Source organism: Miniopterus schreibersii, assembly GCF_964146895.1.
Source record: "Miniopterus schreibersii genome assembly, chromosome: 1".
Lineage (NCBI taxonomy): Eukaryota > Metazoa > Chordata > Mammalia > Chiroptera > Miniopteridae > Miniopterus > Miniopterus schreibersii.
The window spans coordinates 906174-930878 of NC_138101.1; the positions used below are offsets into that span (position 1 = coordinate 906174).

The window sequence follows — 24705 nt, forward strand, 5'->3', positions numbered from 1 at the left end:
TCATGGAGCTCACTCCAGGACAGGGCGATGAGTGTACATTAGATGGGACTGAAATGGAAGGGTGGATAAGGGGATGGTGGGTGGAGGGAAATGCTGCTGTTACAGTGGTCAGTGTGCCCCTCGTAAAGACAGGGACATCTGAGCACAGGCATGGAGGAGGCCAAGGAGGGAGCGAGACACTGCCTGGGGAGGAGGATTCCATGCAGGGCCTGAGGGGGAAGACAGCAGAGCGGCCGGCAGGGCCAAGTGATGAGCACAGAGAGGAGACAGGAGGGCAGGCTGAGTGGGACTGTGCAGGGAACCTGTGTTCTAGATATGGTGACGTGAGGGACCCTGGAAGCAGGCCTGTTCTTACTGTGCATAAGAAATCTTTGCTTCAGATAAGTATTTGCCTTGGGGTTTATCTTAAAGAATGAGTTTTATAAATATCTTTGAATTATTTCATTTCTCAATATTTTAAGTGTATGGAACGCATAAAGTCAGCACACTGACCACAGTGTCTCTGCCTCAGTGGGCCCCTACCTGCTGCCAGGAAGGTGTGGCCTCTGGCTGAGACAAACGCGGTCCTGGGCGAGACGGTGAGGACCCCCTCCTTCCCTGAGTCGGGGGCGAAGGGCACATGGTGAGCTGGTCATAAGCTGACCCCTACTATTCTTCATACAATGTTATTTTAACATCATATCTTCATTAATACAATTTTAAAATATCGTATTATTACTGAGCGCAAATCAATCTGCTAGTTTTCTGCTCTGTGCAGAGCTGCTCGTGAATGAAAGGTCAGCACTGACCCTGTGGCGCGGCGCGCTGGGAGTGACGCGGGGCTGGCCATTGAGCCGGGGCCAGGGCAGCGCGAGCTCCCAGGGCTCCTGGCAAAGTCGGTTACAAAGGGCCGTGGGGGACAGGGGTGCTCAGGATCTCGCGGGGTCCTGACCGACCCCAGTGCCGATATTGCAAAGCCGCTGCCCCCGCTGCACTGCCACCCGGCCCGGGGCCGCGGTTCCCACGGCAGAGGGCAGGCGGGGTCTTCTGGGAAGGGCACAGGCTGGCTCGCCCCCATTTGCCTTTTTCTTTTCGGGGACACAGCGTGGGCACGGAGTGGGGCGTAGGAGGCCTTAGGCGCATCCACAGCATCCCCAGGAGCTTCAGCTTTGTGAAAGTCTGTCCCGCTTTCCAGGCACCGGCACCGGGAGGCCAGTGTGGGCACAGGGAGCGAGCTGTTGGCTCTGCATGATCCTCTGCTGTAAGTGGGGAGCCAGCTGCCAGGGACCCCCTTCAGCTGTGCTCTACTTTTCGTCCCATATTTAAGCCCGGCCAGGCAAACAGAGAAGAGCCTCTGAGAAGCGACAGAAAGGCGATCACGAACACTCGGAGTTTTTAAAAACGTTACCCACGCCTTTAGCAAAGGAAGGAGACACCTTACCTTTATAATTCTGAGGTCTAGTCACCTGAATTGGGTGCTTGGAGATGCCCTGGATGTTCTGTTAATAATAAGAGAATAGCCTTAGCTGACATGCTTACTTTAAATTAATTTGTACATTTAAAGGTATTTGAAACGTGTCACATTTTATTAGACATTAACAAAATAGCCAATGCCAATGCATTAGGCATCACCATATTAGTGCTAATACTGAAACAACTGTGGTGGGTACACCACTGAGTACTCAGCAAGTATGAGAACAGGTCTTTGGGGCTCCAGCCTGTGACCCATCACAATTATATACAGTGATTCTCTGAGCAGCAGCCTAACTTAGGAGCTTCATTCCCGACCACCCCCTCCTCTGTGCTTTTGGCACTTGGCCCCAGCCTCGGTCTTCGCCCTTGCAGCCTGCCCCATGGCTGACAGCAAATGTGTCTGTATCCCCAGAAAACTCTTGGGACTGTTTGTCAAGTGCAGTCACAACTTGGGCGACAGTGAGAGGTTGCAGCCATGCACTGACTGGCTGGCCGCTAGCCTGTTTCCACTACTGAAACCATGGGAATGTCTGTTTCATCAGCCTTTTGATTCTTGGCGGGGTCCTGAACAAGGACACCCTGTGTGTTCTGCTAATGGAACTCCTTGGGCATCAGTTGGTCTCGACTCCCTGACTAAATCTGGTCACTTGCACTACAGTGCAAACTGCTGAGCATCCCAGACACTGTTTAAGGCCCCGGAGACCCTGGGAGGTGGAAAGGCAGGCGTTGTCATCCTCAAGCTCTAGGTGAGGACACTGAGGCCTGGGGGTATAAAGTTTTCTGTACGTTAGAATCACATGATACTTTCTTAAAAAAAAATTCTCATCTGAGGATATGTTTTTATTGATTTTAGAGAGAGAGGAAGGGAAAAGGGGAGAGAGAGAAACGTCAATCGGTTGCCTCCTGTGTGCACCCTGACCTGGGTTCAAACCCACAACCTGGGTGTGTGCCATGAGCCATGCAGGCTAGAGCAAATCACACAATACTTTAAAAAAAAAACACCAACTATTCACATGATAAGCTCATAATAGAAGAGGACAGAAGAAAGAGCCAGGTAGCTCAGTTGGTTAGAGTGTCATCCCCATAAGCGAAGGCTATGGGTTCAATCCCAGGACAGGGCACATACAAGAATCAACCAATGAAGGCATAAGTAAGTGGAACAACAAATCTCTCTCCCTCTCGCTCTCTAAAATAAATTTTAAAATTTTTTTAAAGAAAGAAAGAGCCAGTGAACTTGAAGCTAGGTCAGTAGAAACTATATAATGTAAAGGAGGGAAGAAAATATTGGGGGGAAATGAAATGAGCCTCAGGAACCTGTGGGATAATATCAAAAGAACAATATCATTGTGGTATTTTATCCCTGAAGGAGAAAAAAGATATCTGTGCAGAGAAAAAATACTTAAAAGAAATAATGGCTCCAAATTTCCCAAATTTAGTGAAAGACATATTTTTCAGATTCAAGAAGCTAAAAACCTAAACAGGATAAATTATTAAAAAATAAGACCTGGAAACATCATCATAAAAAACTGCCGAAAACCAGAGATTAAAAAACAATCTTGCAAGCAGCCAGAGCAAAACGACAGGACAGTGCAGAGGGGCCGCCGTGTGCATGACGCTGTCCCAGCAGACACTAAAACAAGCCGCTCTGACGGGGAAGGAAGAACTGTCAACACAGAACTTTCTCTTAGCAAATTTTATGCTCCAGGAATGCAGGTAAATCAAAGACACTGTCAAATGAATAAAAATGAAGAGAATCTGTCATCAGTAGACTTGCTTTAAAGAAGCGCTAGGGGCCCGGCCGGTGTGCTCAGCTGGCTGGGCACTGTCCCACACACCAACAGGTCGAGAGTTCAATTACTGGTCAGGGCACATTCCGGATTGTGGGTTCAGTCCCCGTGGGGAGCATGCAGAGGCAGCTGATTGATGTTTCACTCTCACATCAATGTTTCTCTCTCTCTCCCTCTCCTTTCTCTCTAAAAAAATCGATAAAAAATCTTTGAAAAGAAGGTAAAAATGATCAATTTCAGGAATAAAAGAGTGTATCGCACAGACAGTAAGGATAATAAACACCCTGAGCCATGATATACCCATAAACTGAACAACTCAGATGAAGGAGGCCAATTCCCTGAAAGACATAAGCTACTAAAATTCACTCAAGAAGAAACAAAAAATCTGAATAACCTACATGTATTATAAAAAGTTGACGCCATTAAGAACCTTCCTACCAAAAAACAAAACAACAAAATGCCAGGCCTAGATAGTTTTAATGGTGAATTCTACCACATATTTAAGGAATAATACTAATTCTACATAATTTCCACCAGAAAATAAAAAAGGAGGAAATTCTTTCTAATTCATTTTATGAGGCTATAATATCTTAATAGCAAAACCAGACAAAGATATCTCAAGAAAAGAAAACTTCAGAATAATGTCCCTCAGTAATACAGACACAAAAAGTCCTAAACAAAATATTAGCAAATCAAATCCAGCAAAAGGAACAACCCATCAGGACCGAGGGGGATTGACTCCACAAATCCCAGCCATGGCTGGTTCAACATTAGAAAATCTATCAGTGTTGTTCACCATCTTAACATATTTTAAAAATTCACATGGTCATCTCAATAGATGCAGAAAAAGCGTTTGACAAGAGTAAGTATCCATTCACAATAAAAACTACTCTTGGCTGAGTAGGACTGAAGGGGAACCCTCTAGCAGGACAAAGAGAGTCTGACAGAACCTAGAGCTCACACCATCCTTAACGGTGAGAGTCAACGTTTTCCCCTTAAGGTCGGAAACAGGGCCAGAATGTCTACTCTGAACACGTCTACTTAACACAATATAGGATGTCCTGGCCACACAATAAGGCAAGAAATAAAAGCGTACAGTACAAAGGGAGAAATAAAATGATTATTATTCACTGAAGACATGATGGTCTATAGAGATCTCCTGACAACAACAAAAAAACTTCCTAGGAAAAATAAGTGTGCTTACCAAGGCATGTATGTCTACATATTCCCAATGAACAATTAGATTCTGGTATTCAATAAATAATGCCACTTATAATAGCACCCCAAAAATATTTAGGTATATAAATGTTTGCTGAAAACTACAAAATACTGATGAAAGAAATCAAAGAAGCCCTACGAATGGAAAGATATACCATACTCATGGATTAGAATGCTCAATATTAATATGCCCATGACCTCCAAATTGATCTATGAATTCAACAATCCAGTCAAAATTTCAGCAGAGTTTTTCATAGCTATCAACAAGGTGGCTCTATTATTAGTGGATCATAGATCTAAAGTAAAGTGCAGCCGTGGCCGGTTTGGTTCAGTGGTTAGAGCATCACCCTGTGGACTGAAGGGTCTTGGGTTCAATTTTGACCAAGGGCATGTACCTCGGTTGCAGGCTCGATCCCCAGCCCAGGTTGGGGCACATGCAGGAGGCAACCAATCAATGTGTCTCTTTCACATCCTTGTTTCTCTCTGTCTCTTCCTCCCTTCCACTCTCTGAAAAGCAATGGAAAAATATCCTCTCTGAAAAGCAATGGAAAAAATATCCTCAGGTGAGGATTAAAAAAGTAAAAATAAAGTGTAAAACTGTAAAACTTTTAGAAGAAAACTTGAGAGAAAATCTTTGTGATCTTGGGTTAGACAAAGAGTTCTTAGATACACACCAAAAGCATGATCCTGATCCATAAATAAAACAAGTGGAACAACCCATAATGGAACCATAATATGACAAAATCTTAATTTGGCTCCAACTCAGATACCAAAGAGCTGGTACAAACACACTAACAAAATAGTGCACATAGAGTTAGAAAAGGAAGGAAGACCAAGGGGAAAAAACACACACAAAGCAAAATTCCAGCTACATAATGCTTGGATTTTAACATTCTCAATCAATACGTTTTAAAACTGTAACATAAAAAAATTTTTAAACACTAACCTAGAAGAAAAAAGAAGACTCGAGATGCTAAAGATTCATAAACACACAAGGTGAAAGGTCAGGTATTTTGAATTACAAAATGTTGATAAGTCCTGAGCCAGTATCACGAGTGGTATTGCAGTGAAATGAGGACATTGACAAAAGTGGCCTGTCAGTGTGGAAACAGGAGTGGACACCGAAGGCGCCTGATAAGGAGGTATTAGGTGGTGAGGAAGGGTGAGAATGGCCCCTGGCAAGGGCGAGGAGAACAAAGGTCCTCAGCAATTCCCAGGAGAGGCTCTCTTAAAAAGACGGTAGTTCTGAGAGGGACAGACAAAACCAGGATTGACAGGCTTGAACTTTAGCGCCTGAGTGAGGGGAGGAGAAATTAGACAATCAAAAGCCTTCCCAGCCAACTCATTTCCCAGGATGAGGAGCGTGACAGTTCAGCACGGGGAAGGGGCTTGGCCCACACTGTCAACACACCATAATCCTGATGATGATCCGGAGCCCGAGGACTTTGAGACACGGGAAGGCAACTCAAGAGTGGATCACACATCCAGTTTCTCATTCAACAAACACTTAGTACCTACCACATTCCAGGTACAGAGCCAGGCCTGGGGACACACCAATGACTGGACAGAAAGGGTCCCTGTTCTCATGGAATTTACAATCGAGGGAGGTAACCAGAAGTAAACAGGCAATTAAAATGCATGGTGATAAGCATCGTGAAAGAGGAAGTACAGGGATTATCTGAAAAGGACACTGTTCTGATACAGTAAATACTGGTTAATGAATATTTAATGCTAAGAGAACATAAAGGATGCAGGTTTAGTTGGATTGAAAATTATTACATGGGAGCTTCTACTTTCACTTGGAATGTATACAGTTGAAAAGAAAGAGCTACCATCCTAATATTGAGAAAAACACAGATAACCTATAAGATCATCCCCTTCTTGAGCCCAGCAGAGAGCTGAGTATCCAGCAGAGAACAGATCAGTGCAGGGACTGAGGAAACTACCCAAGGCTGGAGAGAGCCCACCCGAAGGGACTAGAAAACAGTGCAGGACACTCACACAGGGCCAGGAACATTCCTGTTCCCACTAGTCATTCTCGGAAAACTCATGATTCATGGGACAATAGGTAGAATACGCAGGAAGGAGTTTCCTCAGGAGTGGGGAATAGTTAGCTAGTGTTAGACAAAGCACTTCTCTGGACCTGCCTCATACATCATAAAAGCAAGACCAGAAAGCAATGAACTATTCCCAAGACTGAATGTGTCCCAGAAGAAAGCTCAGGAATACTTACAGGAATATAACAAGGTCCATTACCCAACAACCTAAAATCCACAATGTCTGGCATCCGAACAAAGATTACCAGGCACACAAAGCAGCGGGAGATGGACGTGTGATGAGAATATCCGCGAGTGCTAAATTACAGATAAGGACGGTACAACAGAGCCAGTTATCGTAACTGCAGCCAATGCACTGGAACGTTAAGTAGACATATGAATGACATAAAGAAAAGATCCAAACTGAGTCTCTAGAAATGAAAGCTATCGTGTAATATGAAAAACACACTCAGTGGGATTAACATTAGACTTGAGGTGACAAAGGATGAGTGAACCACAGGACACAGTAATAGAAACGATTCAAATTGAAATGGAAAAATATCCAAGGAGAAGAAAAGTGAGGTTCAGTGAGCTATGGGACAAGTTCATAGACCTAGCACATTAATTACAAGTGGGGTTCCCAAGGGAGAGGGGAGAGGAACAGAGCAAGTGAGTGAGTAAGTAATTGCCAACAAACTCAATGAACCCCAAACACACAAAGATGAAAAAATTACACTGAGGGACATCGTAATCAAAATGCTCAAAACTAGTGATTACAAGAAAAATCTAACAACAGCCAGAAAAAAATGACACATGATATACAGAGAAAGACGATGACAGTAGATTTCTTATCAGAAACAATGCGAGAAGAGAGCAAAGTAACATCTTCAAAGTACTGAAAGAACTAACTTTCAACTGAGAACTTTACACTCACAAAAATAACTTCTAAAAACAAAGGTGCAATGAAGATATTTCTGGGCCTATAAAAGCTGAAAGAATTCGTCAGCAGTAGCCCCACACTGTAGGAAAGACATCTGGATGCACCACAGAAATGAGGAGCACTGGAAAGGGAAGCATGGGTGAGTATTCAAGACTTTTCTTATCATTTAAATCTATTAAAAGGACCACGGAATACAATTTAAGCAAAAATAGAAAAATAGGTTGTGGAATTTGTAACTTACGCGTAGAGTAAAACATACGACAATAATGCTTAAAGGCAAGGAGGAGAGGACGGGGCTGCGCTGCTGTACGGTGGTTATATGGCACGTGGGATGTTACGCTGCTTGAAGTCAGACTGAGATAAACGTAAGATGAGTACTGTAAACTCTAAATCAGCCTCTAAAGTAACAAAACCAGGGCTTAACACTAATACATCTGAAAGATAAAAGAGAATCATTAAAAACTCAATGAATCCAAAAGAAGGCAGAAAAAGAGAAGGGGAACAAAGGACAAATGGGTAACCAGGAGACAGACAGCGAGGTAACAGACTTCAATCTAATCCTACAAATACACTAAATGTAAGTAAACTGAGCATCGCAGTAAAAGGCAGGTACTGTCAGAATGAACAAAACCCAAGATCAACTAGACGCTCCTTCCAGGAAATGTCCTATACACATAAAGAGACAAGCAGTTTAACATAGGGTGGGAAATGCCATCTAACACTAGTCACAAGAAAACCTGGCAGTGGCTATTTTCACATTAACAGTGGATAATATTTTCATTAGTTTCATTATTTACAAAATTATTTATGTGTTTTATTAATTAATTAATATTTTTAGACAACATCGATTTCAGAGCAAATAACATAATCAGGGATTAAAAAAGGTCATTTCACAGAAATAACGGTAAATTCATCAGGCGAACATAACAATCCTTAACATTTCTGCCCCTAAAAGAGCTTCACATACACGAAGCAAAAACTATGAGGAGACGGAAGAGCTAGAACTACAAGAAGAAAACCCCACACTGTGGTGGAAACTTTGGCGCCTGAACCTCAGACAGGAAACCAGCAAGGACACAACAGACGGGACAGCACTGTCAACCAACCTGATCTAACTGGACTTTGTGGACCCTTCCTCCCCACAACAGAATGCAGGTGCTTCTCAGGTGCACATGCAGCAGTTATGAAAACAGACCATTTCATGGACCGTATCGCAAGTCTGAATAAATTTAAAAGGGTTCAAATTGTACAAAGTATATCCTCCAACCACCTGTGGAATTAAATTAGAAATCAACAACATAAGATATTCAGAAATTAAATAACAAACTTCTAAACAACCCACGGGTCAAAGAAGACATGAAAGTGTTACTGGATAGTTTCTTGAACTGAATGAAAATGAAACTACAACATATCAGCATTTAGTGAATGCCTAAAAGCAAATTTTATTGCACCAAGTGCCTATATCAAAAAAGAAAGGTTTTAAATCGATAAATTCAGTTTCTACCTTAAGAAACTAGAAAAGGGAGAGCAAATTTAATCCAAAGTAAGCAGAAGAAAGGAAATTTAAAACATCAAAGCATAAGTCAATGAAATTGAAAACAAAAACTATAGAGAAAACCACTGAAACCAAAACCTGATCATGGAGATAAAAGTGAGAAGACACAAACTGCCCATGTCAAGGACAAGAGAGGTGACATCACTGCAAATATGATGAAAATAAAGGAATGCTATGAACAACTTCATGCCCATAAATTAACAATTAGATGAAATGGACAAGTTCCCTAAAAGGCACAAACTATCAAGTTTACTCAAGAAGAAATAAATACCCTGAATAGCCCTATATCTATTAAAGAAATTTAATTTGTGATTAAGTACCTCCCCACAAAGAAACTTCCAGGCTCAGATGGCTTCAATAGTGAATTCTATTAATCAAGGAGGAAACAGAAGTAATTCTATACAAATTCTCTCAGAAACTTGAAGAGGGAATACTTTCAGTTCATTATATGAGGTGAGCGTTATCCTGATACCAAGACCAGACAAAGACATTACAATAAAAGGAAACTACTCAACAATGTCCATCATTAAAATAGATGCAAAGGATTCTCAACAAAATTTTAGCAAATCTAATTGAACAATATATAGATAAAGGATATACATCAAGACCAAGTGGGCTTTATTTCAGGAATGCAGGGCTGGTCTAACATTTGAAAATCTATCAGCATAATCCACTGTATTAACAAATTTAAGAAGAAAGGCCATATGATCATCTCAATAGATGCAAAAAATATTCTGACAAAATCCAATATCCAGATAAAAACAACAAATTGTTATTTGAAGGGAACTTTCTCAAGTTGGTTAAGGGCATTTATGTAAAACCTACAGCTAACAGCATTCTTACCAATGAAACTGAGTGCTTTCCCCTAAGATCAGCAACGAGACAAGAGGTCTGCTCTCACCACTTCTATCCAACGTGGTACAGAGTGTTCTGGTCAGTATAGTCAAGCAAGAAAAAGAAATAAAAGGAATCCATGTTGGAAAGGAAGCACTAAAACTTTATTTATATATGACATGATAATCTGGAGAGAAGACCAGATGGAATCTGCAAAAAAAGTTACTAGTACTAAGGTTGCAGGATGCAAAATCAGAATGTAAAAATCAATTATATGTCTAGATACTAGCAATGAACAATTGAGAATTGAAACAATACAATTTATAAGAGTATAAAAAATATAAAATACTTTAAGTCTGACAAAATGTTAAAAAAGACCTGTACGCTGAAAACTACAAAACCTTGCTAAGAGAAATTAAATAAAACCCAAATAAATGACGAGATATGCCTTTCCTAAGAGGTGGATGACTAAACACTGTTAGATGTTAATCTCCCTAAATCGAGTTCTAGAGTAATGTAATCTCAATGCAAACTCAACAGACCTTTTTGTAGAAATTTAAAAACTGATTATAAAGTTCAGATGGACTGCCAATATGTCTCCTAGGATAAGAGAAACAAAGGAAAAATAAACACATGGGATGACATCAAACTAGAAAGCTTCTGCACAGAGGAAGAAACCATCAACAAAATGAAGAGGGAGCCCACTGTGTGGGAGAACATACTCCTTAATGACACATCTGACAAGGAGTTAATTTCCAAGATATATAAAGGACTTATAAAACTCAACACCAGGAAGGCAAACAACCCAATTAAAAAATGGGTAAAGGACCTGAATAGATACTTCTCCAAAGAGGACATGCAGATGCCAAGAGACATATGAAAAGATGCTCAACGTCACTAATCATTAGGGAGATGAAGATTAAAACCACAGTGTATCACTTCACACCTGTCAGAATGTCCACATCAACAAATCAACAAACAACAAGTGCTGGCGAGGGTGTGGGGAAAGGGGACCCTAGTACACTGCTGGTGGGAATGCAGACGGGTGCAACCACTGTGGAAAACAGTATGGAGGTTCCCAAAAAATTAAAAATGGAGCTGCCTTTTGTCCCAGTGATCCCACTTCTAGGAATGTGCCCTAAGAATCCTGAAACACTAACCAGAAAGACTTATACTCCCCTATGTTCACAGCAGCATTATTTACAATAGCTAAGATCTGGAAACAGCCCAAGTGCCCATCAGTAGATGAGTGGATAAAAAGCTGTGGGACATTTACACCATGGAATACTATGCACCTGTGAAAAAGAAAGATCTCGTACCCTTTGCGCCAGCAGGGAGGAACCTGGAGAATATTATGCTGAGTGAAATAAGCCAGTCAGAGAAAGACAAGTACCATATGATCTCACTTATATGTGGAATCTAATGAACAAAATAAACTGATGAACAAAATAGAAACAGAGAAATGGATACATGGAACATGCTGATAGTTGTCAGAGGGGAGGGGGGATATCTGAATTAGCCCACAAATGGTTTGAAAACTGAACATACATTGGAACCACAGCTCATGGAAGGCAGGTGACAATCTGTAGCCTGAACCTAACCAGGATGACTGCCTACTAAACAAAAATATCAAAATTTTTATGGAATTCCAAACAAGATCCAGACTATCATAACACAATATTCAAAATATCCAGTACACAGCGCAAAACTACTGGGCACGTGAAGAAGCAGAAAAATCCAAAATCACATGGGAAAAATCCCAAGTCCCACGGCACCATCTGAAAAAGACTCCAATATGTTTATTACATCTATTACTGAGACTGGAGTCAAATCAATTGAATCAACTATTTTCTCCAAATTCTTAAATAAACTATAACCTGTTAATACTTTATTAAAATGTCAGAGTCTGGGAAAGACGTGGGTCAACCACAGACAAAACATTTTACATTTCCTAGTTACCAGAAACCACCACGAAGTGGAACACAGCGGTCGGAGGTAAGAGCCTCAGCAGTTGATGGGTAACAGTAACTCTTTCTTGGGAGGGCATATGTGTTGAAAAACAGTTATAGTTATAATCTGATTTTTAAAAATATTAATCAAGTGTATTTTGTGCACTTTATACAGAAAAAGTAATTCAAGCTCTGGCCATTTTAGAGCATATAGTATCTATTTAAATAACATACAGCAGAGTTCAAGTTCTACACGTGAAAACATGAAAACACAGAAGTCCTACCAGAAAACAGGTGGACATCTAGGTAACCTGGGAGCTGAGGATGGCATTCCAAGGCAACTCTAGGCAGAAACAATACGGGCCTCGGTCCAGGGGAATCACCACAGACAGTGGGAAAGTACTGCCACGCACGGCTCGTGGCATCGTCAGGATGAAAGCGCTGGGAAGCCAAGCTCCTGACAGCTATTAAAAGTACAGGTGTAGCTCGCTCAGTGGCTGAGCGTCAGCCCATGACCCAGGAAGTCAGGGTCTGATCAATATTGATGTAAAATATCAAGACTTCTTTCAGTTGTTGTTAATCCTCACAGAGAATATTTTTTCCATTGATTTTTAGAGAGAGTTGAAGGGAGGGAAGGAGGGAGGGAGGAAGAGAGAGACAAAGAGAGAGAGAAACATCGATGTGAGAGAGACACATCGAGTGGTTGTCTCCCACATGCGCCCCACTGGGGTTAGAGCATCAGCTGAGCACCAAAGGGTCGCAGGTGTGATTTCTGGTCAAGGGCATGTACCTGGGTTGCAGGTTCGATCTCCGGTCCCAGCTGGGATCATGTGGGAGGCACCCAATCCATGTGTCTCTCTCACATCGATGTTTCTCTCTCTCTTTGTCTCTTTCCCCCTCCCTGTCTCCCTTCCACTCTCTCTAAAAGCCCATGGAAAAAATATCTTTGGGTGGCAATTAACAACAACAAAATCTGCTCTGTCAACATAGGGTCCCCTCTTAGAAAGGGAAACTGGCATTTAGCAAGGAGCGCTAACTTACCGGGTGCTTGGCAGAAAGTCTTCCCGTCACAGTCCCAGTCTGGTTCCAGGTGGAGGAGATGGAGCCCTTTATCAGTCAGAAAGAATCAGTTTAAGCTCTGACAGTGCTGTGTGAAGTCAAGAGAATGCTGGGCCCTTCAATCTCTCACCCTCCAGACACAACACTCACTGCTCTCCTCCAAGGGCCCTAAACCCCAACCTGACACGTGCTGGGTTTCAGACGCTGCTGATGGGTGATCGGGGTGGACAAGGAGCTTTCCCCTCACCCATGGCAAAATGCAGTAGGACGTGTGGGTCTCCGAGTCACTTAAAAACCCTGTGCATGGGAAACGGGGCCAAGGGGGCTCTAGTGGACTCGAGGTGGGCTGTGAATCCCAGACAAGTTATGTGGCCTCAGACAAGCCATAGAACATCTCTGGCTGCGGACCTCCCTGAACCGACCACAGATGTGAGCTGCAGTAACAGCTGGGAGAGCACGTGATCAGCAGCAGAGCCTCCACATGAGCACCAGCTCCTAAGAATGGCCCCTTCTAAAGACACCCGAATGACAACCTCACGGCTCACAGTTCCAGGCTTGTGAGGTTACTTCACCACTAACTAAAATGTGAAGAACTTCTAAATCCACCTGAACTCATGGTAAACCAGATTCTAAGTATATTTAGCCTCCGTTACCTTTTTCGTGCAGGCTAGTAGTCCATCTACAAAGGTTGACTTGATCTTGTGAACCTAAATTACAAAGACAAGAATAACCATTTTCTCTGTTGAAGTATTTAAATAGGAGGAGCATCAAAGCCGAGCTTCACAGAGTGCTGGGCACCTACTGCGGACGTCACCTGAGATGACTCCAGGACACCCTGAAGTGGCCTGTGTGGTACCTAGAACTAAACTACAGTGACCCACAAGGAAAGGTGTCACCTACTCCTCTGTAAATGAACTTACTGTTCTGCAATCCCTTTCACAGAAAAGATACACAGGTCAACAGGAGCTCCTCATGCCCGCCCCCGGTGTCCCCTGTGGTGCCCCTCTTAGTACTCTTTCTGTCCATTCATGACTTCAAGACAAGGGTCAGTTGCGACCATCACGCACCCTAACAGCTGCCCATCCCTCACAGAGACAGCAGGTCACGGGCTCAGTCAATAAAAAACCCAGTGGTACCAGTGATGGCGAAAGTGATACATGTGGTTCACAAACCACAGGGACCTGACGGCAGGTAAGTGAACAGAGGGAGCCTGAGCAGCTGGCAGGGAAAGGGGGGCACGCCCGTAACCAGCAGACGTTAGCACACGACGGTAGCAGCCGTGGAGCCAGTTTACCAGGCCCGGACACGGGGCTGGGAGGGAGGCGGCGTCTCAGCCCGGTGTGGATGGAAGTCCATGTCACACTGACGTTGCACTAACGCCACGCAGACACATGGAATACTCCATCAGGGTTTCCACCAGCCCCTTCAGTGCTGAGTGGGGCCGATCACAGACAAGAGTAAAACCACACTGGGCTGCAAGCAAGCAGTGCAAATACAGGTCACCCTGAACAAACTCTGTTCCCTTTAGGACCATGTCAGGGCTACCTCAGTGACTATGGATTTCTGTTCAGAGATGGTGCCATACGCTTCCCCTTCGTCACTAATTTACACAAAGAAAAATTAACTTACCTGCCTGTATTCCAAAATGATCTTGGGTAATGGATGAAAGTCTTGCAGGGCATTTAACTAAAAAATGAGAATAAATATCATCAATATAACTCATTCATTTAATTTTAACATCTCAAACACTTATTTTTAGCTGGAGAAAGTTAATAAGAAAATTGTCTACATTGAGCCCATTTTCCAAAATGAAGATTCATGATCAACTCAGTTTATCAAGCGTCCTAACCTCAATCCCTTACCAAGTCATTGTTGTCCCCATGGGAGCTAAAGGCACTTCACGTGAGCCAGATGAGATTCCGATGAGTGACATCTAAATCCAGGGCGAGTAACATACCACATGGCAGCCCAGGCCGGGTGGCTCAGTTGGTTGGAGCATCGCCCCGTGCACTCAAAGGTGGCAGATTCCTAGCAGGGCACATACCTAGGTTGCCAGTGCATGTGGGAAGCAACTGATTGATGTTTCTCAATCCCTTCCTCTCTCTAGAAATCAATTTTTAAAAATCATTTTTAAAATGCCACATGGCAGCGTAAACTGGGAAAATGCCTACAAATGTGTAACGTGGATAGTTCAGGAACCCCCAACATGCCTAACCCACAGGCACAGACAACACTGAGGTGAAGGCCTAGGGGGTGGGGGAAGGTGCAGGGTGGACGGGGCAACGGGGAAGGGGACATCTGTAATACTTTCAACAATAAAGATAAGTTTAAATACATACATCCCTAGAGGGGAAAAAAGAAGAGTGCTGCCACGAACATTCTGGCTCACAGATCTGGTTAACGCGCCCACAGTTCTGGTGAGTGTGCGCACAAGGAGGCGTGAGGCTGCTGGGCCAGCCACAGCGGACACAACACCCGCCGGCTCCTCGGCACGCAGGGGAGCGGGCTGCCCCACATCTCTGGCAGCGCATGTGATCCTCAGTGCTAATTCCAGCGGTTTCGGGAAAGCGAAGTGATGTCTCACTTTGCTCTTGATGGGTAGTTCCCCAGTGACAGAGAAAGTCGAACAGCGTTCCAATACTTACTAATTGTGTATCTCCTTCCATTAAACCCCTGTTCATGTCTTTAGCCCATTTAAAAAACTGGTTTGTCTTTGTCTTCTTGACTTGTAGGAATTCATCAGCCTGGACAGGGTTTTCTTTACGTTGGTTATATGTGCTGGAAGTAACTTCTGCCCCTGCATGGCTTTTCCACTTGTTTCGTGGTGTCTTTTCATGAACAGAGGGTCTTAATGTTACTGTTGCCCCACTTACCCATCTCTGTCTTCATGGCTGGTGCATTTTGCGTCCTGAGAATGTCTGCCTGCGTCAAGGCCCTGAAGATATTCTCTATGTATCTTCTACAGCCTTTGTTGTTTTGCATTTTGTATGATGACATACAATTCACTCGGGATTTCTGTGTATGGTGTGAAGGGGGTCCAGAGGCATCAGCCCCTTATTGTTTATGTCACCAACCTACTGCCTCGCTGCCCTGCAGCGCCGGCCTCTAGAGGTCACGCTGGCACGCACACACACGGGGGTCTGTTGGATTATCCGAGTCGACACCACGTTGTACTGACTGATTAATTCCTAGTGATTTCTCCTGCTTTATGGTTAGTCTCGACATCCAATAGATTAAATCTCCCAGTAGTGCTTTATTTCCCAAGATTATCTTGGCTCTTCTTAGTTTTTTGCATTCCCACATACATTTGGGAATCAGCTTGCCAATTTCTACAAAAAACCTTCTGTTAAGGATTTAATTAGGATCTTTCTTTTTTTAAATCCTCACCTGAGGATATTTTTTCCATTGATTTTTAGAGAGAGTGGAAGGGAGTGGGGGGGGGGAGAGGGAGAGAGAGAGAGAAACATCGATGTGAGAAGGACACAATGGCCAGGCCGGGCGTGGCTCAGCGGTTGAGCGTCGACCTAGGATCCAGGTGATCGGGGTTCGATTCCTGGTCAGGGCACATGCCCGGGTTGCGGGCTCGATCAATGACTCTCTCATCATTGATGTTTCTATCTCTCTCTCTCCCTCTCCTTTCCTCTCTCTGAAATCAATAAAGATATATTAAAAAAAAAAAAAAAAAAGGACACAATGATGGGTTGCCTCCTGCACATGCCCAGACTGGGGATCAAACCCAAGGCCCTTTGGTTTGCAGGCTGACGCTCCAACTACTGAGCCACACCGGCCAGGGCAGGATCATTTTTAATCTATAAATTAACTTGAGGAGAACTGGCGCTGTACTTTAATGTCATGTATGAACCACAGAACTCTGTTTGCATGAAGACCAAGGATGGAGTTCGGCCGCCCAGAGAAACGGGAACAGCAGAGCCAGCATGGGCCTGGGAGCAGGCACACCGCGGAGGAGCCCTGACTCGGTATAATCCAGAGCTGCCATTTTCTTAGAAAAGCGGTTCCCACAGGACATACAAGTGCGTGAAAATATTTAGCCAAAAAACTGCTTAAGATCAGCTGACTCTGCTTATCCTGATACCTGCCTCACAAAATAACCTCTGACCACAGTCTCCCTGTGTGTCTGGAGCAAGCTGCCCAAGGACACCTGAGAAGAATGAACTGTATGATCCCATGGAAAGCGGGTAAAGCCGGCCAGGCCTGGTTAATGACCAGGCAGAGTGCCCTCGCCGCCTGCTGCTCCCGGACTTCATCAAACATCCCGTGCTGGCTCCCGACTCCACGCTCTTCTCATCTCCCCTCTCTCTGTGGCCGCCCATTGGCACCTCCTCTCTCTTTGGCTTCTCGCCGGCAGTTTCTGAGTCCAGTTCTCTGGTTATCAGTGCTGCTGCTTATTAGAATCAGCTGGGAGCTTCAAACATGTGCCCATAACTAGGCTGCCCGGCCCACAGGCTATGACTCCAAGGATCGGTCGTGGGCCTGGGTGTGAGTGTTTTTCCAAAGCTCCCCCCGGGGTAGAGGACCAGCAACCCAGGTGACTTTAATAAAAATTGGCCAGCCACCTCCAAGTGTGCATCTCTAACACACGACTTGTCCTCACAGACCCGATGCTGGTGCGACATCAGTGTCAATGTCTCATGAACACTCCTGTCCTAATATGTCCCAGATTGAGCCCTTTACCCGCCCCGCCCCTGAAATAAACCATTCCCCTCCCAGGTTTCCCTGAGTAGTGGCCATCTCATCTCTGTTCAGGTGCAGAACTAAGAAAACCAGGAATTACCCCACATCCTTTCGTTCAGGCTCATAGAAGTTTCTTTCTGCCCTAAAAACGCTCTGAAGACCCATCTGCTTTGCTCCATCTTCACTGCATCACTTGCACTCCAGAGACATCAGCCCCCAAGTACAGTGACAGTCTACTAGTGAGCCTCTCTGTGCTCCAACCAGCTAAAGACGTACCACACACCTGTCAGAGTGGCCAGAACCAGAGCACTGACAGCACCAAGTGCTGGTGGGACTTGGAGCAGCAGGAACCTCACTGGGTGCTGGTGGGGGCGTGAAATGGTGCAGCCACTTTGGAAGTTTGGTGGTTTCTTACTAAACTAAACATACCATCTTACCACACGATCCAGCCATCCCGCTACTTGGTTATTTATCTACCCAAAGGAGATGAAAACATGTCCACACAAAACCCTGTACACAGATGATTAAAAAGCTTATTCATAATTGCCAAACGCTGAAGGCAACCAAGATGTCCCTCAGTAACTGAATGGAAAAATCAGCTGTTACATCCAGACAATGGGAATATTATTCAGCACTAAAAAGCAATGAGCCATCAAGCCATGAGGAGACGTGGAGGAAACTTAAATGCATGTTACTAAGCAACAGAAGACGATCTGAGAAGGCTACACACTGGGATTCCAACTACATGACATTCTGGAAAAGACAAAACTATGGTCACAGCAAAAAGATCAGTGGTCCCCAGGGGGTTACAGGGGAGGAGGGATGCACAGGCAGAACATGGCGGATTTCTAGGGCAGCGAACTGCTCTGTATGAGATCACAATGATGGATACATGTTATATACATCTGTCGAAACCCATAGGATGCACAGCACCAGGAGTGACCCTAATGCACACTGTGGACTCTGGGTGACAATGACGTGTCAATGGTGGGTCATCAGTTATAACAAAATACCATCTGTGGGGGTGTTGACAGTGGGAGGGGGGTGTTGATAGTGGGGGAGGCTGTGGAGGGGGACAAGGGGTGAGACTCCTCTGCTGAGTTTTGCTGTGACCCTAAAACTGATCTGAAAGGTAGAGTCTGATAAAACCATATCTATGATCACAGCTGCGCCTTACTTCAACTGTTCAGGCCACCCATATACCTGAAGTCTACAGGGAGGGTGAAGGGAAGTAGAGAGGAAGAGTATTCGTTTTGAATTTAGAGCCTTGTGCATGTGTTGCCTGGTAAAAGTTCATCTTTTTTAAATGCACAGGATAGTGTGACTTGTCCAGTTAAATTAGAGTAAGGCTAATATAACTTAGGCCAATCATGACTTTGTGGGGGAAAAATTAAGGTGGTTGTCTTAATTCTATCTGCAAGAAAGCACATCAACACCGGAAGAGTTACTCTTCCTTTCTTGTCTTGTTGGTTGTCTTGAAGCAAAAGAGCAATGAAGGGAAGGGCAACACTGCCAGCTGGTGCCAGGACAGAGAATACATCAGCCCAGGACCCCGCGCAGGTGCGACAGAGGGGAAACGCACGGCTACCCGGGCACCACCACGGCCAGCACTGGGCATGCTGCCCGTATGGGCCATGAGGGAGCTGACACCCACACCATGTCTCACAAGCTGGGTCCTGCTCCCTGCTGCCCGGAAACAAACAGCAGACACTGGTCCCGCCCACCAGGTGCAAGCTCCAGGCTGTCTGGTTCTGGGGGGTAGTGAACCAGTCAGATGAGGTCTCTGCTCTGGGAAACCTGAATCCTAGTGAAATAAGCAAACGAGGCACGAAGGGAATTTTAGGTGACGGCGAGTCGTGTGCAGAAAAAAAATTAAGGCGAAGAAATGGGTTGTAGCTGGGGCCTGGCTGGCCTGTGTGGCCAGAGGAGGTGTTTCTGAACGCAGTACCTAAGCTGACAGTGTGACACCAGGCATGCAGACCCTGTGGGAAGTCTCCGGAGGAGGAAAGGGCTGTGCAGAAACCAGGCAGCATGTGTGCTCAGTAGGGTGCCGGGAGCGCAGAAGGAGCGAGGCCAGAGGAGGGGCAGGGCAGACCCACGGGCCTGGGGACAGGCCCGAGAGCTTGGATTTTATTATAAGCGTCACAGAAAGACACTGGAAGTTCAGGTCATGGGAGTGACATGGTTCCTCTTTCTTTTTTTTATCCTGAGGATATGTTGATTTCAGAGAGAAGGAGGGGGGCAGAGAGAGAAATGTCAACGTGAGAGAGAACCATCCACAAGTGCCCTGACCAGGAATTGAACCTGCAACCCTTAGGTGTTCGGGACAATGCTCCAACCCATCGAGCCAGCCAGGGTGTGACATGGTTTTTCTAAAGCTTTACAGGACACCTCTGCCTGGATGTGATGAACAACCTGCAGGCGTAAGAGCAGCAGAGGGGAGGCTCCCGGCGCAGGAAGCTCTGGAGGACTCCAAGAGGGGGAGGGGAGGGTGGAGACAGTGAAGATGAGGCAGGGACTGTAAGACTTGCTGTGGGGTGAGGCGGAAAGAAAATCAAAGAGGACTCCTAGGTTTTTGGACGAAGCGGCTCATAATAATAGCCAATACTTACCGGTTTTTGAGAGCCTATATGTCAGGCATGGTCCTGAATACTGTTACACACACACACACATACTTGCAGAATCCTCACAAGACTCTAGTGGGGAGATTACTATTATAACCCTCCTTCTACAGATCAGGAAACTGAGGCACAAACAGTTGAGTACTGTGGCCCAGGCTGTGCAGGTGGGCGGGTGGCTGACTCCATGGCCCTGCTTCCCCACTGCTGGCTCCAAGGACATGGAGGCCAAGGACGACATTCTAACCAACCGAGCTACTCCTTGTCTTTTAATAACGGAACTGCCTTATGACCCAGCGACTCCAGTTCTAGGAATATATCCTAAGAATCCCAAAACACTAGTTTGAAAGAATATATGCACCCCTATGTTTATCGCAGCATTATTTACAATAGCCAAGATCTGGAAACAGCCCAAGTGCCCATCAGTAGCTGAGGGGATAAAAAGGCTGTGGTGCATTTACACCATGAAATACTATGCAGCTGTGAAAAAGAAGGAAACCTTACCCTCTGCAACAGCATGGATGGACCTGGGTGTTAACATGCTGAGTGAATTAAGCCAGTCAGAGAAAGGCAAGTACCATATGATCTCACTCATATGTGGACTCTAATAAATAAAATAAACTAACAAAACAAAAAAAAATAGACTCACAGATACAGAGAACAGACTGACAGTTGTCAGGGGAGGGAGGTTGGGGGGTCTGAGTGAAAAAAGTGAAGGGATTAAGCAAAAAAACCCCAATACCTCACAGAAACAGACAGCAGTGTGGTGATCACCAGAGGGAAGGGGGTGGGGAGGTAGGAGAGGGAAAAGGGGGCGACAGAAGGAGACTGGACTTGGGCTGGTGAACACACAGTAAGTACAATATGCAGATGATGTGTATACAGCTGTACACCTGAAACTTATGTAATTTTATTATCCAATGTCACCCAATAAATTCAATAAAGAACTAAAAATGTAAAGAAAAAGTGTTCCTCTCTAGAGAAGGGTCGCTAAAGCTTTCCAGGACGAACGTGGTGAGAGGAGGAGACTGACGAGCTTCCCCGTTCCAGTCACTTGCAGGGGCCTGGAAACAGGGGGCTCGTGACTGGGCTGTCAAGAATTTGGTTTTCAGAGCAAAATTCCACGAAACTGTCCTCCTCTGTAGGAATCAGGCCAATGGGCTGCTTCTGGAAAACGGTGCAGCTACCTTTCTCCTTGGTTCGCAACAGCCTTGGGAGGAGTGAGGACCAATCCGTGCGGCCTGGCCTGTGCTGCCGGCACCGTCCCAAGGAAGCAGGCGGGTCTGAGAGCTGACTACACGTGGCATTGACGTGCTATTGTTTCTAAAGAAGGGGATGGTTTTGGAACTTACCACGGCTTCCGATGTGGACAGGTGTCCCCGCAGCTCCGTCCTGGGAAGCGTCTCCGCTGGACTCAGCAGGTGCAGCTTCAGTTTGCCAAAGAGGATCTTCCACAGAAGAATTACATGCAACAGAGGGCCCAGGCGTGAGAAGCCAGGCATCGCTGTAACAGGGTTAAGCAACCGGGCAAAGACACACGGACTACAAGGCAAAACGCTTAAATTCTGGCTTAGTACTTTTCTTGGACTTAAAGGCTTTGAAGTAATGACTCAGTGTGAGAGAACACGAACTTACATACTTTTCAGATAACCAACATGAGATAATATATAAACTGAGAACACATCTCCCCTTAACTCCCGAATAAGTAGTATATTTTAGTCCTGGCTGGTTTGGCTCAGTGGTTAGAGCGTCCACCTGTGGACTGAAGGGTCCTGGGTTTGATTCTGGCCAAGGGCAGGTACCTCAGATAAAGGTTTGATCACAGCCCCAGTCGGGGTGCATGCAAGGGGCAACCCATCGATGTGTCTCTCTCACATCAATGTCTCTCTCTTCCCCTTACATTCTCTCTGAAAAGCAACGGGAAAAAACATTCTCAAGTGAGGATTGAAACGAAGTATATTTCAAGAAAGAACCAGGATGGGGCTTCACCTCTCGAAGCTGATTGCTGCTCGTTACAAGGAATTGTTCACCTGCCACGAAATGGGCTTCTTGCTCCAGCTCCTTGAGGCGAGACTGTAAATGTGATAAACTCATTTTCATAAACAGTTTACGATGACTTTATGTGCTCACCAAACATAAAATATGGCCTGGTCAGGCGTGGCTCAGCGGTTGGGCGTCGACCTAGGATCCAGGCAATCGGGGTTCGACTCCTGGTCAGGGCACAGGCCCGGGTTGTGGGTTCGATCCCCAGTCTGAGGTGTGCAGGAGGCAGCTGACCAATGACTCTCATCATTGATGTTTCTATCTCTCTCTCTCCCTCTCCTTTCCTCTCTCTGAAATCAATAGAGATATATTAAAAAAAAGAATAAAAATAAATATTTTGGACATTAAAAATAGAGCCCTAGCTGGGTTGTTCAGCGGTTAGAGCATCGGCCTGCAGACTGAAGGGTCCCACGTTTGACTCCAGCCAAGGGCATGTACCTTGGTTGCAGGCTCCATGCCCAACCCTGGTCGGGGCGTGTGCAGGAGGCAACCAATCAAAGTCTGTCTGTCTCTCTATCCCTTCCACTCTCTCTGAAAACTAATGGAAAAAATATCCTCAGGTGAAGATTAAAAACCCCCACATATTTTGACTCCTGCTGGAATACTCAGGCTCATAGTATCACTTTCCCTCAAACCTTAGGAAACAAACTGAAAGAAGCAAAAACAGTAAAAAATTCACCAAAATGAGAGAGGGAAAGGATGAATTAATTCTCTGGTACTATTATAACTAGAAAGGGGATCTAGCATCACACTAAAGACATCAAAAACATCCTAAGCACCCCAAGGAAGAGAGTGAGGGCCAACTATATGGTACCCGCACCAGGGTCAGAGCGGGGAGAAGCGGGGCAGCATGGGTCTGGAAGAAAGGGAAGTGGCTCTGGAAAGGCCATGGGGAGCGACCTGTCACGAAAAAGAGCGGTCCCAATACGAAGGTCTCAATGATAACGCACCCCAAGAAGTGCTGAGGTCCTCTCCAAGTCTTCCTTGTTCACCTGAACACTGTGGCTTTCCATCACTGTGCACCAAAAACCAAAGCAGTGACATGGAAGCATGGATCAGACTGATGATCTCAGAGGGAAGGTGGGGGTGGAGGGGGGGAGATTAACCAAATAATTTATATGCATGTATGCACAACCCATGGACACAGACAGTAGTGGCGAAGGCATGGGGAGGGTAGTGTGTGTGGGATAGAAGGGTCAATGGGGAAAAAAGGGAGACATCTGTAAAATGTGGAATAATAAAAAACACACCAAAGCAGATAAAATCTGCATCAATGGCTCGCTTCTGTGAAAGACGGCAGGGCAGGGAGTGAGCCGCATCCCTGAAGAGGGTAATAGTGACAGCACCTGCTGCAAGCACACCTGGCAAGGTGTCCCTTAGGGCCGGCAGTAGTGGCAGTGGGTGTGGGGACATGCAATGGCCAGCTACACTCTGGATGGAAAGCTGCCCCTGCTAGTTGAGGGAGCTGAGCCAGGATCTGCTGTCCTGCACCCAGCAGGACCTGGGCAGAGTGGGAGCTGAGAGGCCAGCAGAGGAGAGCCCTGCAGCAGTTCCTCTGGGGGGGTTTCATGAAGGGTTAAAGGACAGCACACCAGGACCCCAAACTGCTAACAAGTACAACATTCAGACAGGCCTGCCCCCACACTGCTGCTCTAGGGAGCCAGGGAGTCAGGGGGGCGGAGGTCCCTGGGCCAGGGCACCCAGATCCAGACAGATCCCATGTGACCAAAATGCCAGAACCTTCTGGCCCCTCTACAGCAAGAGGCGATGTGGTCCAGCCCCCTTGTTAGGAAAAGGGAAAATAAAGGGCTACCTCTTGGGTACCCAGGTGATACTCCACCTGTCCCTAAGTAAGTTACGAGAAACAGGGGTTACCAAGCAACACAGAGAATCCTCTAGAAAGGTGACTGCATGTCGTCTCTGTGGTAGCTCACCTGCCAAAATTGGTATCAGAGGAAGCTCCAAAGTACAAAATAGCTGCCACAAACCATGAACCTGCTTCATAGGGAGAAATCTCAGTTACTTTTAAGTGATATTTCCACCCACACTTTGCTAACATCCTCCTGACTTCGCGGAGCCGGAACTCAGGCACTGCCTCGAGGACGGGCTGGCTGCCCACCTAACAGCCACTCCTCTCCTGCCCCACCCAATGTTCTTCAATCTTTCTCGCTTTTACGTGTGATTTATGTATCTGTGGACTTTTAGTGGTTTACTTTAATTTCAGAATAGGCTAACTGAATTCCCAAAAATCTGACTTGAATTTTCACTGATTTTGCACTGACTTCTTGGATTAGTGGGAGAAGGGAAACCATACTGGGCCACGCCCACCTGCAGCAGGATCCCGCTCTTTCTGAGCCTCCATCTCTTCTATCCTCGCCTGGCCTTGTATGTTCTCCCACGCCCTCCTGTTCTCGACCTGCCCCTCAGACCCCTTCTCTGCCCTGCGGACACCCTCCAGGTAGCATCGCTGGGCTCCTCTGCTCCTGGGCGCCAGGGGGGAGAGAAGTGGGGCTCCTCTCCTG

General features: G+C 45.5%; 1 protein-coding gene across 1 annotated transcript in view; it reads right to left on the reverse strand.

The window, feature by feature from the left end:
• Positions 1 to 24705, reverse strand: part of POLN (DNA polymerase nu) — a 74866-nt gene that overhangs the window by 21466 nt on the left and 28695 nt on the right. Inside the window, exons 8-16 of the mRNA XM_081158255.1 lie at positions 24118 to 24178; positions 23134 to 23198; positions 22130 to 22213; positions 21493 to 21588; positions 14460 to 14516; positions 13484 to 13537; positions 12813 to 12878; positions 1421 to 1478; positions 523 to 597 (exon numbers count right to left, since the gene is read on the reverse strand). Coding sequence (XP_081014381.1) covers positions 523 to 597; positions 1421 to 1478; positions 12813 to 12878; positions 13484 to 13537; positions 14460 to 14516; positions 21493 to 21588; positions 22130 to 22213; positions 23134 to 23198; positions 24118 to 24178 — 616 coding nt within the window. The remainder of the gene's footprint in view (positions 1 to 522; positions 598 to 1420; positions 1479 to 12812; positions 12879 to 13483; positions 13538 to 14459; positions 14517 to 21492; positions 21589 to 22129; positions 22214 to 23133; positions 23199 to 24117; positions 24179 to 24705) is intronic.